The following is a 16,781-nucleotide window of genomic DNA, read 5'->3' as shown; positions in this document are numbered from 1 at the left end:
TGCAAACCTCACGCTCACCATATTTGGGTTGCCAGGTTGGGTGGCCTGTGGCACGTTTCTTTTTGGGGGGCAAGATTTGATATGATGAAATCAAGCTTTTCCCATCTCACATGCTGCACTTGCCACAAAGAAAAAAGCCTGCTGGGTTGTCGCCTGAGCCCCCTCCTCCTTTCCTTCTCGGACTATCCCATCACTGAGGCCCCCAGCTTGGGAGTTGCTAGGTAACCAGAACCAGCTGTTGGTCCTAAGCCCGTTGAGCCCGTTTTGGCTCCACGTCAACTGCAGAGTAGTTTTCTCTGAAAGCTCGCTGTGAACTCAGCGACCGCCGCTGTGGCCCTGACATCATCGTGCCATGGAAAATCTTCCTCACTTCCTTTTGTTTTTGCAGTTTTATTGTTCCATCGGTGCGGGGACCGGTGTGGGAGCGTCCACGGCGTGTATCACACCAGTTTGAGCAATTTAGGAGCATTTCATCACCTTTCACACACAACTATGGGGGAGGAGATGGGAAATAGAGTAGGCGAGGGTGAGAGGAGGGTGAAAAGAATGAGCTGGATTTCTGAAGAAGTCACCTGTAATTTAGAGTCAGTTGAAAAAGACATCAGGATATAAAGGAGAGTCTCTAAAGTGTGTCACTCCTCTGTGAGGCGAGGATACTAAACTGCCTCAGAAGGCTTTTAACAGAGATCCGAGATGGCAGGGTACATGGTGTAATTATTCAGGATATCACAACAGTGCAGGTAAGTTAATACGGCCCTGCATTCCCCAAGTGGACAGTTTACCTTTCAAAGTGTGGGACTACCTCACAAACAAGCCGCAAGTAAATCTGTGGGGAGCGCATTAACTTCCAAATGAAATCGTCTTTGTAAACCAGCCGAGGCATGCTGGAGATCCATGAAACCACAAAAACCAGAGCGCACGATCTGTCAGAAAACAGAGCTTCAGAAATGAAGATGTAGCACGATGTTATTAAATATCAAATACCATTTAAAGATTTCAAACCCAAGGGGAGAAACGCAGGTTTGAGCTGGAGTTTGTTTTCTTTCATTGATTGTTTGCGCTCTATTTAGGAAATGATCCTTCTCCCTCTGAAAACTCTGACTCACAGCGTCTGGCAGCGAAGCTTTCTGAGCTGCTTTTCCAAGATCACCCCTTCCAAACGAGAGAATTAGACACCAGATCGTATTCACCAAGGAGAGGCATATTTCTATGAGTTCTGCTTTTCTTTTTTCTCGCTCCCTCTCTAACGTTTTAAAAGATGACTTCTATTTCTGTTGTCAGAATCCAAAAAGGCTTTTTAGTTTGGAACATCTGTAATCCATTTGTGGTTTAAAGTACACTCTTGCCAGCTCTGCCAAAAGTTTTCATACTTCCTGGAGAATCATCCAGTTTGTGATTAGCGTTGGCTAAAGGATGATATCAGTCTTAGTCCATTCAAGCTTCCCTGGAGGGATGTAACAACACATGACCTCCACTGGATAAGACTATCTGCTGTCACACTGAACACGGTTCAGATTTAGTTAGTCAAGCTGTTGGCTTTGTTTCTTTATTACTTGCTGGCTCGCAGACAATGCTGGCTGTTGTGCTACGATAAATACTTCGGGTACAATAACAGGAAATTGACACAAGCAATTTGCATTTTTATCCGAATGACTACCAGCCAAAATATCCTAGCGCCTAATGTAAACCATCTTTAGTCATGTTATTTCTGCTGCTCACAGAGGTTTACATAACAGCAAATAGGCACTTGAAAAAATGGCTCTGTGGTGCATTTTTGCCCCGCTTAAAAATGAGTCTGGTGTTTTGTCTGGTGTTGGGTGGGACTGTGTGTTTGGACAAGGAGAGTTCTGGCTTTGCTTTTGGCTCCTAGAGTCCAGGTTCTTGGTCTGGCTGTCGGGTGGAGCGGCTGGTAAGCTGTTGCCAAACTCCTCAGGCTGGTGCCGACCCAAGTGGGGAGAGGGAGAGAGAAGAACAGGAGGGAGGAAGATGGATGTAAACAGAGAGAAAGTGGCAGGACACAAGAGCCAGATGTGATCAGGTTTTTCACTCTTTAGTAGCCGGACCTCTGGCCTATAAGTGCTCCCATGAGACCTGCAGCTGTGTGATCAGAGGGGGTGATAGGAGCCACCCTAGGGTGAATACTGGGACAACACTTACCAATGCTCTCCCATTTGGGCTCTTTTGCCACTTCGGAGATCCATAACATGCCATCTGTGATGAAGGCTGTTGGTAGTAATAGCTTGTTTTCTTATTACTTCATGATCTATTTTTAATGTAACAACTAACACATGATCTCACCATAACCCAAATCGTCTTCTCGTAATCATCAGATAAAATATGCCTGATTCTCTTCAGCAGACATAAGATCCTGCTTTACATGTAACATCAACAGATGACTGTTATTACAGGCGTCTGCAGCTGCAAGCTAATTCGGAGTCTCCGTAATATTCCACAAGGACCAATAATGTCCCTGCGGTAATCAACATTTAGTTTACAGACGCCTGTAGTAACCAAATAAGACGTACGGAAAGGCAGTGTAATGTTCCCATAATGTTACTACCAGAGCTGATAGTGTGTGTCTGTGGTTTATATCAATAAGCTGTACTTCTGATGTCATAATACATTACTCCAAGTGATTAGTAGTTTGAAAATAATTAGAGTCATTAAAGGTTTTGTTTTATACATTTGAATAGTTTGTCGTATGTTGAAAAATGTCATATTGTGATATATACCTATATCAGTAAATTATTCTTAATATATTGATATTGTGATATTGTTTTCACTCAGCCTTGTTTGTTTTTCTTGTCAAACAACTGTGTTTGTACAGTGTTAGTGTTGTCATGATGGCAGGTTTTACTCTTCAACATAAATCAAAAATACACATCGACCCTCCCTCCCACCCACATTAACTGGTGCTAAAGCAATTCAAATGTTTTCACACAGTAACAAACTGAATGAATGACAGGAGTGATTTTAAGAAAATCACATCAGTTACAGTAGAAAAAGAAGAAAAGTAAAGTATAAGAGAGCAACAGCACAGTGTAGCTCTGATGGTATGCCAGAAAACCCCACTGACATAATAACAGTTCTTATCAGATCCACGTACAGTACAGTGAAAAGAGCTTTCTCATGTTTGAAACAAGACGTTATTTTCTCAAGCCACTGAAAGTGTGTAGGTGAGGCAGCTTTGTTCCATCTGAGGAATACTGCTCGTCTAGTTAGGAGGCAAAGACAGAACATTTTGTTAGTTGTGTCAAATGTGCATCTTAAAGGTTTGAAATGCATCCCTTGGACACTCTTCTGACCTGTGGCACTGCCAGTGAAGGCAGATCACAGACGTATTAGCGTGCTTATGGATGCATTTTAGAAAATTTCACTTCAGTACTGTGTATGTGTGTATTTCAACAAGGCTGTGATTAACAAGTTCTTAGGTTCAGGCACAAAAATGTCTTGGTGAATGGTAGGGAAAGATTGTGACTTTGCTTAAAATACCCAATTTTTGGGGGCACAATCCTGGCAGGAAAAGCAACAATGTCTCAGAAAAAAACAAATGCTTTTCGTGCCACTATCCCTGCCGATGAGCTGCTGCAAAACACTCATGTTTGGTGCCTGGGAAACTGCAGGAAACACAGCAATGACTCGCCAAAACACAACTATTTTTGTTGCTTGTTGGTCACAGTGGTGTGCGGTGGTCTGCATCTTGGCAGGTGTCACACCATTCAGCATCCCCTCCACCTCCAGATGACAAAGTCAGCTTATATACTACATCACTTTAGAAACATTAATGTGAACTGTATATAAAAGTGTAAATGTCATGCATTCTTGTTTTGCAGGAATATACAGCGCCAACATTTTCTTTTGGCGACTGGGCTGAGCTCTGTGGACTGTTTGAAACTGACGAGCACTAGTGCACCAGCTTAAAGTGGGATTTATACATGTGTGTCAGCTTTATGCAGAGCCTGTGTTGTAGCCTACACAACTTGCCTACGCCATTGTGAGCATTTATACTTGTGCAGTGGTGTGTCTGTGTCACTCTGCAGTTACACCTCCAAAACACTAGTCAGCAGTGGGGTTTCTGTGAAGTGCTGTAAAGTTAAGTCGATTCAAAACGCACCCAAAACACAATTTCAAACACAAGTACACAAATCAGCTACACTATAACTCACAGCATTCACAGACAAAGCATTTGTCTTTATCTGGACACATTTTCCCCACAAATACAACATGCTAATGTTTTTAGCACAAGCCTATGGTGTTCAACATTGTATGAATTAGCTTATCAGCTAGTGGACTTTTCCTCTTCTCATATGAAGCCAGGGACAACAGCAACATTTAACAAAGGTAACGTTACAAAATTCAGCTTCATTACAACTCACAAAGTTCACCAACAAAAACAACTGTCTCATACTAAACACATTTTCCAAACAAATACAACATGCTAACGTTATTAGCACAAGCCTGTGGCATGTTACATTTTGTAAAGTAGCCTAGCGAATAGCAGAGATTTCTATACTCATTTGAAGCCAGGATAAATTTCACAAGTGAGAAATGTTATTTTATGGAAGCTTTTTGTCTTCACAATTTATTCCTTCTTATCTGTGAAATTAAAGTATATAAAACCTTAATTTCCATTGAGGTGGAGTACAGCGTAGCGCACGGCATAGGGTACAGCATCGATTAAATGCAGAAGTATAAATCCCGCTTAAGAATGTCATCCTATTTGTTGACAACTCAGCCCTATTTCTAAATATCATTTCCCCTCGTACACTGTTTGTGCAGCTCGTTACTGATTAGTTTAAAAACTTTAAAATGATGATGGATTCTGCTCAACCTGCACTGGCAGGAGGGAAGGTAGTGTAGTGTACCTCTGACAGTGTGAGACTGGAGACGAAAGCCCCAAAACTCATTAACTTTGATGTGACAGACGATCCCCGAAGGCATGGTGTGTGAGGGGCCATTACAGAGCCTCAGTCAACAACACCTTTCCAACAGAGTGTGTTTATTTCTCTGTGAATTAACAGTATGATTGTCCAAACAATTGTGGATTTTTAAAAATTCTCTACACCTGTCCTCATAGATGATAATCACGCTGTCATTCTCGTTTTTTTTCTTTGGCTGAGGGAAGATTCAGTTCTTTCTGTCTAAAGCCAAAGAGCTCCTTCAAATCACTGGCCAGGTATCCGAGTCATTAAGACCCTCATTAACAGCCTTGTTAGGCGTTAATTATCCGCAGATTCATCATGTGTTAAATGCGGTGCCACGTTCTGCCTTATTAGGCTGGAGAAAGGCTATTAGCCACTTGGAAATAATTAATCAACAGCAGTTTGACCTACTTCCTACCAGTGACGCTGCTTTTTTTTTTTTCCTAACAGCGGCTTCTTGTTTGCGTATGTGGATAACATATAAGCAGGTGATTCTGTGTTTGCTGCTTTTCTGTCCTTTCATCTCAAAGTGTGTGTGTGTGTGAGACTGTTTAGATGATAGAAGTATATTCTTGCTCAGCCAGACCGAGCTGTGATAATGAACTCTGCAGGAGTGTGATGAGGAGGCGCAGGGAGAGCTGTGGAGCCACAGGTGTGTTTGGCAAGCAGTCCCCCAACCCCCTACCTCTTCTAGCTAACACATACTAACCATACACACACAGACACACTCAAACACACACACAATGAGTCCCCCCGATGAGAATAATGCATGCTTTCAGCTTATACGAGGAACAGAAAGATGGAGGTCACTTCTTCCACATTATTTCTTTTAACCTTTTCTTTTTTATGCACCTTTCTTCTTTTCTTGTCGTTCTTCTCTTTTGATATGCCATTTAGGCTTTTATGAAGCGCTGCTTTTATTAGGAGCGCCGCACAATAATAATATTGTTAATGGCTGTAATATAATGGAATATAATAAAAACACAATCTCTTTATCTGTACGGCATTTTATAAAACACAGTTATAAAGTGGCGCACAAAGCAGCTCTAAAACTCATAAAATCAACACAAAACACTGAAGACAAAGTAAGCAAAACATAAAAGAAAAGCAATAATACAGAAAAAAATAACCAGAGGAAAAGGTCAGTAATAACTAACGGAACATAATTTCATCCAAACAAGTGGTGATATAACAGATAATAATAACTCTGCTGGTTTAAACTGCTCAGAGAAGGCCGTGATGGCCCAGGCCGGATGATTTGTTGTCTTTAACCTCAAATTTGGATCAAGTATTGCATTTTCACAAAGTTTAGGAACTCACAAAAGACAGATTTAAACAAATAATAATCAAAACTGAAGCAACACAAGCCAAGATATTCTGACTTTTAGTGTCTAGCATGGGTCAAGCAAGTATACAGTGTTTTTGCACAGCTCGTCACTTCCCGTAAGGCTGCCTCCTGAAAGTCGATGATTTGATTCAGCAGTCAGAGACCCCTCAGTCAGCTGAGATTTGTCAGACTTGTTTATTTTGTACTTCTAGGGATGTTTCTGGCCTCAGATTTTGCTGCAGAGTGAGCGCGCCTCACTTTCACGCTGATCTCCGGTACAGGTAGCTGCAGACCCAGAGCCAGGGTGAGTCTGAGTCAGGTGGAGGCAGCTGCTCAGAGGAAGAGAAGCTTTGCTCCGCAGACACTGAGATGAGTTATCTTGTGCCTTCTGCTTAGAGGTGGTGGATTTACAGCTCACAGCAACTTAATACAATATAGTCTCTGGCTTTTATTTGACATCTGATGTCAAAAAGTGTTGCACAATTTTAGATTCTGTTTTTAGCATAGTTAGCTCGCATTAGCACTTGCACATCTTACCAACCCTGTTCGAACTCTTAAACGGCACATGAAAAAAGTCGAATATTCACAAATCCAATCCGACTGACATAAATCTGAGTTGGACACAGCCCTAATTTCCCATACTGCAGTTAAATAGCTTCTTTCACTACGCCTGCCTTGCCTCCTAAATGGCCACATCTTTTAAACTCCACCCACACATCCTGTTTTCAGGCTTTCTGTTAAAAGAATGTCAAGGCTCAAGCCCTTGGGACGAGGAAACTGAACTACATGCACAAAACTGGTGGAATACCCCTTGAAAGGCCCATCCACATTGTTAAAAGTGATCAGTTGTGTCTTATAATTCATCCTGCAAGTACTGCTGCAACCCGCATGAGATCTTAAGTTGAAGCGATACAATGACAGGAGCCCATCACCAGAGTGTCCTCCTTCTCTCCTCATCCTGTTTCTCACTGCTCCCCTCTCCTTCCTCTTCATCTTTAATTCCCAGAGTGCTGAACTCTTCCTCTCTACATGTCGTCTCTGCTTGTACAGAGTTTTTGCTACACACCCCCATGTCTCTGCCTCTGAGATGTCTGAATGTGTTTCACCTTCCTCTGCAGTTTGGTAGAAACACAGACGGAAACACACTGAGAGAACGCCACCAGTTATTAGATGAATTAACCCTGAAAAAAAATCCAGGTTGTGTGTCAGTTTTGTCAGAGCTGTGATATTAATGACACACTGCTAAGCTCTTTTTTAAATTAATCCCCTGTTTCCATTTCTCTCTGATAGGTCTGGTGCAGGTGGCCTGTTATTGTGTGCGTGTGTGTGTGTTTGCATGTGTGTAAAGGCATCAAACGATGCATAATTTACAACCTGTTTTTTCAGCATCCTTTTAGCGCTGTATATCTTCAGAAGATGTGGTACCATAGAGGTGTGTCTTGCTTGTAAAAGCTAAAAAAATGAATCTATAGTTCGTTGCATCCAGACTCTTTTTTTAAAATAGATAAATTCTTTTAAGGCTTTTATCTTAGAGCCCTGACACACCAAGCTGATGGTCGGTCGTTGGTCAAAGTCGGGCTGTTGTGAGCATCTATTGCCCTAGTTTTTCCTTGCCATTTGCACTAGTCAGCCCTTGTTGCCTGTTTTTTGGCAGATTCAGTATGCTCAATCAGCACTGGAGACGGTGTTGCCTGTAGGTGAATGAAATCACTCTGACTGGCAGGTCAGCTCAGTGCATGAGAAGAGAAATTGAAGTGAGGAAAGCGTGACATCAGAAACAAATGTATTATACTAGGTACATTTTTTTTAAAGCCATTGAGTTCAATAGAAACGGTTCATAATTGTTTGTGCTAATGTTCGCCAGGACGTGGTAAATATTAGGAGTGTAAATCACTAGTTTCATTACAATACAATATCATATTGATTCTTTGGACAACGACACAATATTTGCTGATATTACAAAATCTGCCACGATGCGATTTAGGGGCCTGTGATCGATATGAGACTAAACTGTCTGCCCATTTAACACAATCAGTTACACAAGAAGCTGCCACCACTTTCTGTTTTGGTTTTGGCCATAAAACACATAAACAACACATAAATGATGCAGTAAAGTTTACTTTAAACTGGCTCCACTAACACATAAAACAGCACATGGGATAAGTTAACTTGAGGTTTCTGAAAATGTTTTCATTTTGACCCAAACCATCATCTGTTTCCTAACTCCAGGTCTATCTGTTTTAAAGCCCCGAAGGAAAACTTCTCACAACAGTGATAAGACATGGATTAATAACAATATTGTTTAACAAAAGTATCAAATTCAGCTCAATAACTGTCAAGGTTCAGAGACAAAACAATTATTAGCTGAAGCATGTTTACTTTGCATAAATTAGCCTAGCAGCTAGCAGACTTTTTCCTCTACTCATAGCTTAACAAATGACATGTAACGTTTTTTTCTTGCTTACTGTTGGTTTAAGTCACTGCATCTCCTGACAGACCAGCACGGTTGAATTTCAGCCTGCATGTGCGTTTTTTTAAGCCGAATACTGTTGATACAGAGCAGCTAATGTTGCTAAAGTGAGACACTCGTCCAGACAGGTAACGTTAAGTCGTGTTTGATCTCGTAACAGCATTGTTTACAGACAGCATGTGCTCTGTCTGTTGACCTGTATTTTCTCCAAATTCCAGTTATTTCCACATTGCTGATTTATTCCCGGGTAAATAACGCTATCCTCATTTTCTTTCTCTTGGCTGCTTGTCATCTGCCTGCTGCTGTTTGACGGTGACACGGACTTTCGAAATAAAAGCGTATCCTAAAGATGCGATATAGATTGATGCTTTCACTTTGCATTGATGATTTTGGATCCATGGATGGATGGACCTTTACACCCCTAGTAAATATTAATTGTTCTTTCCACATTGGGTTGTTTTGTTAATATGCTATCTGGCTAACAAGCATCTTGAATCCATCCTGTTGGTCTTCTAGTTTCCCGTTTTGAATAGCGAACACAGAGTACCAACACCTGCTGGTATGGAGAGTTATTGTCTCTCAGGCAGGCGCAGAATGTACCGGTTAATTAGCCATTGGCTGTAGTCTTTGCAGTGTGTTTAAGTGCAACTTTTTGGCCGGGACACAGGCAACATGAGGCGAACAGTCAGCCTTTGGTTTGGACTACATTTTTGATTTTGGTTTGGTGTGTTGGGGCCTTTAAGCATAACGAAATGTTAAGTGTTTCTCTATAACATCAAGTATTCATGACTTAATAAGCACATTATTAAGTTAAAGAGAAAGTTTGGAAAGATATTGTTGGTTATTATTTATTAAGCACTCAAAATCTCTGCTAATCTGTTTCATCAGGACTGTGTGGGTGTTGTGTGATCAGATTTTATCAACAGTGGCCTGGCAACAAAAACCAACAACCCAACAACTGGCATCAAATTTAGATTCAAATGTTTATACTTTTTTTCACAACTGAGCCTCGCCCATTTCAAGCCAGCGAGAACACACACATACACACACACACACACACAGAAATCTCTTGTAAAACAGCCAAAACTCTTCTAACTTTGGCAGAGATGTTTGCGTTCATGTAAGATCCCATCACTCACAGTAACAAGCTGATTGAAAAAATGGGTTTTAAGGGTCTTAAAATTGCAAACCAGAACCAGAAAACACCATTTCCATCTTCTTCAAACTTGGATCAGTAATCACTGCAACCTTTTTTTTTATGAACTCTGCAGAACGGAGAACGAGCCTGCTGGTGCAGAAGTGAGGCACAATTAACTGATTCACTGCTACATTTGCGTGCACCTCATGTTTTCCGTATTTTGTTTCCCCGTTCTACGCATCTGATTTGTTTAAAGTACATATGTTTGCATGTTGTAGTCGTGTAGGTCACAAACATGCTTCTTGCTTCCCAAAAGTGGAGGAGTTAGAGAGACAGACATGGAGCGAGCAGGCTTGGATGTCCTCTCCAGCAGCGCAGATGTCACTAAATAAAATATTTCATAATCCTGCCCAAATCCTCTAATCACCATGACAACAGGCAGCAGGGAGCCAGAGAGTGGTGGTGTGTGGACCCCCCCTTTCTCCTTTCTCTTTTCCCTCTTTTTAGTGGAATTTGGGTCCACACAGTCACATTTTCTACTCGATTTTACACTATTATTTAAGAAACTAAAGAACACATCACATTGATTTAAGGAAGTGAGAGTAAGAATTCATCAATATTGGCACATTTCTAGTTTCCAGCAGTGTTTCTGACACTTTTCTCCCCGGAGGGCAGCCGTATCACAACTTGACAGAAGGGTGAAGACGAAGCCAAAAAACTCTCTTCGGGAGGACAAACCTGGAGACGAAGTTTGAATTAAGCGGCTGATTTTCTTCAGTGTTGGAACGAGTGTGTGAAGGGTGTAAACTGTATAGAAGAAGCAGAGACGCACACACTGGAGGCCTGCCGGCTTCTGTACGGTGATAGGATAATGGAGGTGATGACCTCATGGGGTGAAAGGACCTGTTGCCTGGTAACAGTGTGGATAACAGCAAGAGAGGGGGGTATTCATATCACCAGTGTTAGTATGTGTGAGTGAGTGTGTGTGAGTGTGTGTGTGATATCGACTAGTGTTGCCAGGTAAAGGAGACGATGATAGTGGTTTAAAGTAGGGAACTACACACACTCGGGCATGTGTGTGTGTGTGTCGCTAATTTAGCCTATCACACAGGCAAAACACACAGTCCCAGCCTGTGTAAACACTTCCTGCTGCGGGATGCATTTCCCACATTTTACTGCTTCTTCTGCAGCTCACTTGACTGTGTGTGCCAGACATAAATAATTAACTCCCTCTCTTTCTCCCTCTGTCTCTCTGCAGGTATTCGGCCCCAGATTATGAATGGGCCTATGCACCCGCGCCCCCTGGTGGCGCTGCTGGATGGGCGCGACTGCACTGTGGAGATGCCCATCCTCAAAGACCTGGCCACCGTGGCTTTCTGTGACGCCCAGTCCACACAGGAGATACATGAAAAGGTACGAAAATAACTTGTCAGGTGTCATCTCTTCATCTGTAGCTTTTAAAAAATGTGGCAGCTACAATTCTTAGAATAACAGAATTTGATTGCCCCCATTTTATTTAATATCTTTACATTAGTTAAACTGTTACCTGCACTAAAACAAACCTGAAGCTCTGACCTTGGTAACCCCTTACAACAACAGACTGCAGTCCTGGGATGGCTCATCACATTAGATTAGATTAGATTTTATTTCAAACGTGCAAAAAAATAATTTTAAAAAATCAAGTAAAAAAAAACAATGCAAGAATACCTAACAAACATATTTCATGTCTGAAAAGGACTAGGAAGAAGTGATTACTTATCAAATCTGACCCCTTTTCCATATATTTAATCAATAAGCTCAATATTAAACACGAATATTCCCACCCTCCGCCCCAGTGTTCACCACACACACCTTGCTCAAATCAATCAAAGCGAAATAAAACATTCAAAACAGAACAAGAGCCTTCAAAGCCCCGTCCAAAATCTCGAGTGTCTGACATGAAGGCTCCTTATTTATCAGCTCATTTTAGCAGCCTTTGTTTATGTATGTAATTAACTTTAATTAGTTCTTGTTGATTTGCTGTCAATTTTATGTTTCCTTTTTTTTCTTCTCTTCAAGCAATTTTCACTGCAAGCAATCTGGAGCTTGTAGACATCAAGTGTAATCTGTCTCACCACTCAGCCAGGAAAAAAAATAAATAAATAAAAAGGGGGGAAAAATGAAGAATTAAACAATAGTGTGTCAGACGGAGGAGCTGTAACAAGGAACTTCATGTATTTGACAATGTGTTTAAATCTATGTTTTCCAAGATTCCTGCAGTCACATACTGTCGTCATATTTTCTTTGAATTTTAATAACAACAATTAATGAGTGTGGATTCATTCTTGGCATCACATGTGTATGATTAAATATTCTAAACTTAAGGTTTATTTTCTTGCTTGTTTCTGGAGTTTTTAGCCTACAAATGGAAATTTGGTCACATGTTAATTATATTGAAATAGTACATTTAAAAAAACAAGTCAAACTGTGCTTTTTTAAGGGCAAAAGTCAGGAAATTCATCGATAATGAAAATAAATGTATGGAACGCTTGTACTTTATGGAAGTAAATCAAAAGTATAAATGTGACTAAGGCACAGAGAAACAGGGAATATCAGGGTGACTACAGGTCCTTAAAATGTCTCAAATTAAGTTTTCTTAATATAAGCGTTAAGGAGTCTTAAAAAGTCTAAAACTGTCTTAAATTCAGATTCATTGGATCTTGAATATTTTCTGTTACATTACCGCGAAAATTTCTCCAGCCTGACAGACCCAATGACTGTCTACAACCACACAAACCAAAGAACTGCAATAATAATTAGCAGTGATGACACCAGTGAGTTTTTGTTTTCTTTGTACATTAAACACATTAAACTTAAAGTCACCCAATATTTGTAATTTTTCCTGTATTGTTCATTTTGAACTGACATCAGTGTGTAAGAGTACTAACACATGTGCGTCACACACATACACACATATATAGTGTGTACTTCCATTGCAGGTTTGGTCTTAAATTTCACATAAGGTGGTGGAAACCTTAAATTTAATTTGGTTCTATCTGTAGACACTCTTAATAAACAACCAACAATTTTCTGATGTTCCTGAGTGTGACAGACAGCAAAGGCATTGTTTGTAAGTTTAATGAGGTAATTGCTATAATTTACCAACCAAACGCAGTGTTTTGCCGAGTCCCACACTGCTGTGCTGAGACTGTGCCGTGATTATGTGCTGTGATTGGTGCGTCAGTGTCTGAGGCAGGTAGGGGATAAGGGCACAGAGGTCATGATTACAGATAGTACTGCACAGGAGGGCAGGACTTGGCAGAACGCTGTCGTTTGGTGGATAGGTCTACATTCTATGATTCATTCATTTTTTGTAACCGCTTATCCTGGTTGTAGTCGCGGGGGCACTGGAGCCTATCCCAACTGTCATTGAGCAACAGGCGGGGTACACCCTGGACAGGTCACCAGACTATCACAGGGCTGACACATAGAGACAGACAACCATTCACACTCACATTCACACCTACGGACAATTTAGAGTCACCAATTAACCTGCATGTCTTTGGACTGTGGGAGGAAGCTGGAGAAAACTCACGCTGACATGCAACCTCTGCACAGAAGGGCTCCCCCACAGTGGGTTCGAACCCCCCACCGACAATGCTAACCACTGCACCACCGTGTTGCCAAACATTCTAGCATCTACTGTTTAATATACAGCACATGTTTGGAATAGGTCAGACCACATAAAGCACTGCTCCGTGTAATAGCGGCAGCATCTGCAGGACGCAGGCATGGTATGGACATAGGATGAACTTTGAATGCGATTCTTGAATAATTTGCCTTCCGTTGAGCGCAGAAGGGTCAACCCTCTCCTCTTTCTGCGTCTCCTCCTCTGTAATGTTTTAATAATATTTCAGCCCACTGGCTTGTTCCACTCTCCCAGTTCAGCTATAATGGTTTCATCACTGACTCTAATCCCACTGGGTGCTGAAGTGCTGCCTTGTTAAATAAGGAGGAGGAGGAGGAGGAGGAGGCTGGTAATAGAAATGCAGTATAATTGTTCTGAGCCAGAGTGGGTGAAACATTTGTCTTATTTTACTGCCTATACACTGAAGCCAGGAGAGGAGAAATTTTACAATCCGAGCTGAAGGGTTTGTGTCTTTAAAGAAGACGACAGAGAGGGTTCCACTTCCTGTTTTAAGAGAAATTGTACCTTGCCCTTGTCAGTTTTACTTTTATGCTAACCTAATGATTTGAATTTAGAGGTTAAATGGAAGAAATATAAAATAAATACTTGATTTTTCTTCATCTAACTTTAGGCTTTTCTATGCCCCCTTAATCCACACACACACACACACACACACACACACACACACACACACACACAAGCAATCTCCGTCCAGTACGATGCTCTCGTAGTGAATACATTACACATACTGAGGACCCATCTGGGAGAATAGATGTTGGCAGCGTTCCCACAACTATAACTGCACAGCAGAGGGTACAGATGGGGCACTCCACACACACACACACTCGCCAACAACCTCACTGCAAGTTTCAGTAGTGAAGTACTGTTCACACACAAGTATACAAACAGACTCACACACCAAGCAAGCAAACCAAAGCACACTGCTGTCTTTTTGCACGCACTGCCTGGAAGAGAGCAAATGCGACGATTAAGGAATCTGTCACTCAAGGAATCAGTGTGTAAACTGCAGTACTCGTGCTCTGCAAAGTGCAACTGCAAGCCAGTGGTGACCTGCGAGAAGTGTTTTGGGTCCCTGTTGAGTGCACATTAAAAGAAATTTATTACAAAGCACTTGTGGTCTATTAACTAATAACAGCAGCACTGTCCTTGGAAAGACAGATTAGACTTTCAGAAAGATAAAAAAGAGTGGTGTGTTTTTCAAGTGTCTTTCGCATCACCGTATCAGTAACTACTGTTCTCATGAAGTGCTGCTGTTTTAGCGCAAAGTAAAAGTTGCACAAAAAAAATCTCAACCACAGGAGAGGATGTAATTGAGAAAATTATGTGTATCTCACTCATGCAGAAAACATCAATCAGGACAAAAGAACATTTCAGGAGAAATGGAGCATGTCAGTACTTTGTCATACATGAATGGCAGGGTTTTTGTGGTATTTTTGGGGCTTGTTTGATAGTTGACAGTGTAGTGATGGACGGGAAATGTTGGGGGAGACATGGAGGAATTGGAATTGAGAGCAAAGACATTGCGGTTATATAGTATGTGCCTTAACCATACAGGGATGCTCTGTGTTTTGAATAATTTAGGAGTAATAAAATAAAAATATTCATGTATAAAATGATGGTCCTAGACTTTTATGTCCACATTATTTTCCTTATGTCCCTCCATCCCAAAGAATTAGCCCTTAATCACGATGGCTTTTGAGAACCATACACAGAGAAAGGAAGATAAACGTTGTTGTTGTTTTAGTAAAGTTGTTTGAATAATGTATTGCATTAGTTTGTCTTTGTTGCAGCTTTTGAGCACGATCTTGATATTTGGAGCAAATAGCTTTTTACCAGCCATTAGATGAGAGGCTTGATCGGAGACCGTGTAAAAGAAGCAGATACAGCCACAGTGACATCACCCATTGGTTTGTGGACTACCATTCTGAAGCCTCAAGTTTGTTGTATTGGCCGTTTGGAACCAGAAGTGACCATTATTGGATGAGAGGTGAAGCTGTGGAAGACTGCTATGCCTCTATCCTGATTCACAGGTCGCTGTGGTAGTATCTTGTCAATCACAAGGTAGCCATGCCCTGCTTCATTATGCTGTATGAAGAGGACTTGAAACTGTCGATTGAGACCATAAACTCATCAGGAAAATAGTTACTAAGGTAATAAATCAAGGTAGAAGAAGGGTCATTATCTCAGACTAACAACAATCAGACTTCTCTTTGCAACCAGTGGAGTTGCCCCCTGTTGGTGATTAACAATAATGCAGTTTAAGGCACCTTCCTCATTAGCCTGAGTGGGTGGAAGTTCACTGCATAGATCAGCCTCTCATTGGGTGGAACGAGCCACGCTGAAGTCCCGTCCTACAACCTCTGGTTGTGTAGCAGTTTTCAACACATCCTTTACTAACTTTTGCGGTGTTTGATCTTGCTGGGATGTAGCCATTTTTCTGCCATGGTTCGCGTCCTGTAGGCGATATTTTTGTGGGCGTGTTACACCAAAACCTGTTTCCCCCCGGCAATATTTTTACAAGCGCACTGTTGCTGGCACCGCCAAGAACACTTGTGATTGGTTGCAAGAAATAAAAAAAAGCCGGGGCGTTTTTTTCTCCAATCTTAGAGTGAGAGTCGGCGCAGCCAGACCTTTCTTTTCTTGGAAAAGGTCTGGTGAGTGAGACTACTTCCTCATTGGCTTCACTCTCCAGACCCAGAGTCTGCTTCTGTTGTACAGTCTATGGTACCAGGGTTGTCAAAGCTTCACAGGGGGTTGTGAGGCTTTTTTGATTTTAAGGGGTGTAAGAAAACTTTCTTTAAAAATAAAATACACAGTAGGTCTTCATTTCTGTGAAGAAAATGAAATAAAATTGTTATTTTTTTTAGTTTAGATTATTATTTAAGTTTAGGGGTGTGCCATATCATCTCGTTAATACGATAATACCAGTATAATTTTTAACATCATATGAAAAATTCATATTGTGATACTGGCGATATTTCGACTTGTTGACATATTGACATCATCCTGTTACCCACGGCAACAACAAGCGTGGCTGAAAGCGAAATTATTACCGACTCCGCAGTGGTTCCAGAAAGAGGAGCAGCTTCAGTAGTGTGGAATAAACTGTGGCGTCCTGAATGTTTTATGAACAGCCCCGGACTTCTCAGACTCTTTTAGCAACTTACAGCTCAGAGGGAACTCATTCAGCGGCTCCTCTGGCAGCAGCACAGCGTCTCTCCCTCTCCTCTCTCGCT

The 16,781-nt window shown here is 41.4% G+C and overlaps 1 protein-coding gene across 5 annotated transcripts in view; it reads left to right on the top strand.

Moving 5' to 3' along the window:
- ctbp2a (C-terminal binding protein 2a) overlaps positions 1 to 16,781 on the top strand; it is a 90,240-nt gene that overhangs the window by 60,859 nt on the left and 12,600 nt on the right. For all 5 annotated transcript variants that reach the window (XM_049600545.1, XM_049600544.1, XM_049600543.1 and 2 more), the window contains one exon: positions 11,116 to 11,270. In XM_049600545.1, the coding sequence (XP_049456502.1) occupies positions 11,116 to 11,270 (155 nt within the window). The remainder of the gene's footprint in view (positions 1 to 11,115; positions 11,271 to 16,781) is intronic.

The sequence above is a fragment of the Epinephelus fuscoguttatus genome, linkage group LG16 (assembly GCF_011397635.1).
Source record: "Epinephelus fuscoguttatus linkage group LG16, E.fuscoguttatus.final_Chr_v1".
Taxonomy (NCBI): domain Eukaryota; kingdom Metazoa; phylum Chordata; class Actinopteri; order Perciformes; family Serranidae; genus Epinephelus; species Epinephelus fuscoguttatus.
The sequence above is the reverse complement of the archived record's forward strand: the minus strand, read 5'-3'. Positions and strand labels throughout refer to the sequence as shown.